General features: G+C 42.4%; 1 protein-coding gene across 1 annotated transcript in view; it reads right to left on the bottom strand.

Moving 5' to 3' along the window:
• Positions 1–469, bottom strand: part of EFNB3 (ephrin B3) — a 9756-nt gene extending 9287 nt beyond the window's left edge. The window contains exon 1 of the mRNA XM_006102611.3: positions 415–469. Within this exon, the coding sequence (XP_006102673.1) occupies positions 415–469 (55 nt within the window). The remainder of the gene's footprint in view (positions 1–414) is intronic.
• Between the last annotated feature and the right edge of the window lie 1260 nt (positions 470–1729).

The following is a 1729-nucleotide window of genomic DNA, read 5'->3' as shown; positions in this document are numbered from 1 at the left end:
CAACAACAACATCACCTGTGACTTTTTCACCCAGCTTAAGAAATAAAATATACAAAACTTCAGCCCAATGAAACCTTCCCTCAGAGGTAAACACTATCCTGAATTTACCATTCTCATGAATTTCTTTAGGAATATATTTATACAAAGAAAAAACAATGTAGCCCTAGCTGGTTTGGCTCAGCGGATAGAGTGTCGGCCTATGGACTGAAGGGTCCTGGGTTCAATTCCGGTCAAGGGCACATGCCCGGGTCGCAGGCTCAATTCTCAGTGGGAGGCATACAGGAGGCAGCCGATCAATGATTCTCTCTCATTACTGATGTTTCTAACTCTCTCTCCCTCTCCCTTCCTCTCTGAAATCAATAAAAAAATATTTTTTTAAAAAGAAAAAACAATGTATAGCATTATCCTGCATACCTTTAAACTTAATATTAATGATATCACACTGTTTGTGATTGTGAGATTTAACCATGGTGACAACATTTAGCACTAATTCACGCATTTTCACTGCTGTAGAGTACTTCATTCATCTCTCCTTTTCTATCGACAATCACCGATGTCTTTCCATTTTTTAGCTAGTGTGTTTTTTAACATTCTGGTACTCATGTGAGAGGGTGGGTTTCTCTGTAGTTTCTGCTAACAAGGAAAATTATTGGGCTCAATGCCATGTACTTTGCCAACTCTGCTAGGTAATGTCACATTTTTTCCCCAAAGAGCTCATCCCGACTCACTCTTCCACCAACTGCATAGAGTGCCTGTTGCTCTGCATCCTGCTGATATTGCCAGAATTAAATTTTTCTCAGTTTGAAGGCTGTGAAATGGTATACATTTGCGTTTCCTTCATACTACTGAGGTTAGACATTTATCTATGTGGGGTTTTTTGAGGCATTTATCTGTTTATTAATAATTTAAGTATGCCTTTTCATAATTTTTGTTCATTTTTCTACTAGGCTTTTGTCGTTTTCTTACTGATTTGAAGGAAATCTTTAAATCATCTGGACCAGTCCTTTGTTAGTTATTTGCTTGACTTTGGGTGATGTCATCCAGCCATGACTTCAGTTTCCACCTCTCTATTCTGAACCCATATATCCAACTGCCTGGTAGAAAGCTCCACTTGGCTATCCCACAGGTACCTCAAACCTGCCACCTTCAAGCCTGCTGTTCCTCCTGGGCCCCACAGCCAATTTCCAAGCCTGAAATCAGCACCAGCCTGAATGACAACTCCTCCTCCTCCTCTTTTCTGCCTTTTCACTCTCGGTCCAGCCCGTATCATATTTTGCCAATTCCACCTCCTGGAGTTCTCTTGCATCTGTCCACTTCCCGTCATGCCACATGGAGCCACTGCCTTCTTGCTAGCATTTCTGCAAAACCCGACATGTTCTCCAGGCCTCCCTGCACCCTCACACTCCAATCTACCCATCCATTCTCATTTCCACACCACGGCCGCATCAAGGCCCTGCAGACCTTGTTAAGCTGGAATTCTGTGCAGCATCACCTTCTTAAAATGTTCCAGTGACTCTTCATAACCCTCAGTATAAAACCCCTCTTAACAAAGCTTCCCTATCCACCTCTCATGGCTCACCTCTCTGTGCTCACTCCTTAAAAATCTCTACTGTTTTTAGCTCTCAGTTCTCAGAAGGTACCAACTCACCATACTCAACCTGCAGGCTTTCACACATACTAGTGTCTAAAGCTTGTAATACTCTTTCTTTTCCACCTCCCCCCAACTTTC

This window comes from Myotis lucifugus, unplaced genomic scaffold (assembly GCF_000147115.1).
Source record: "Myotis lucifugus unplaced genomic scaffold, Myoluc2.0 scaffold_420, whole genome shotgun sequence".
NCBI lineage: Eukaryota > Metazoa > Chordata > Mammalia > Chiroptera > Vespertilionidae > Myotis > Myotis lucifugus.
Note: the sequence above shows the minus strand (reverse complement) of the source record. Positions and strands in the feature narration are given on the sequence as shown.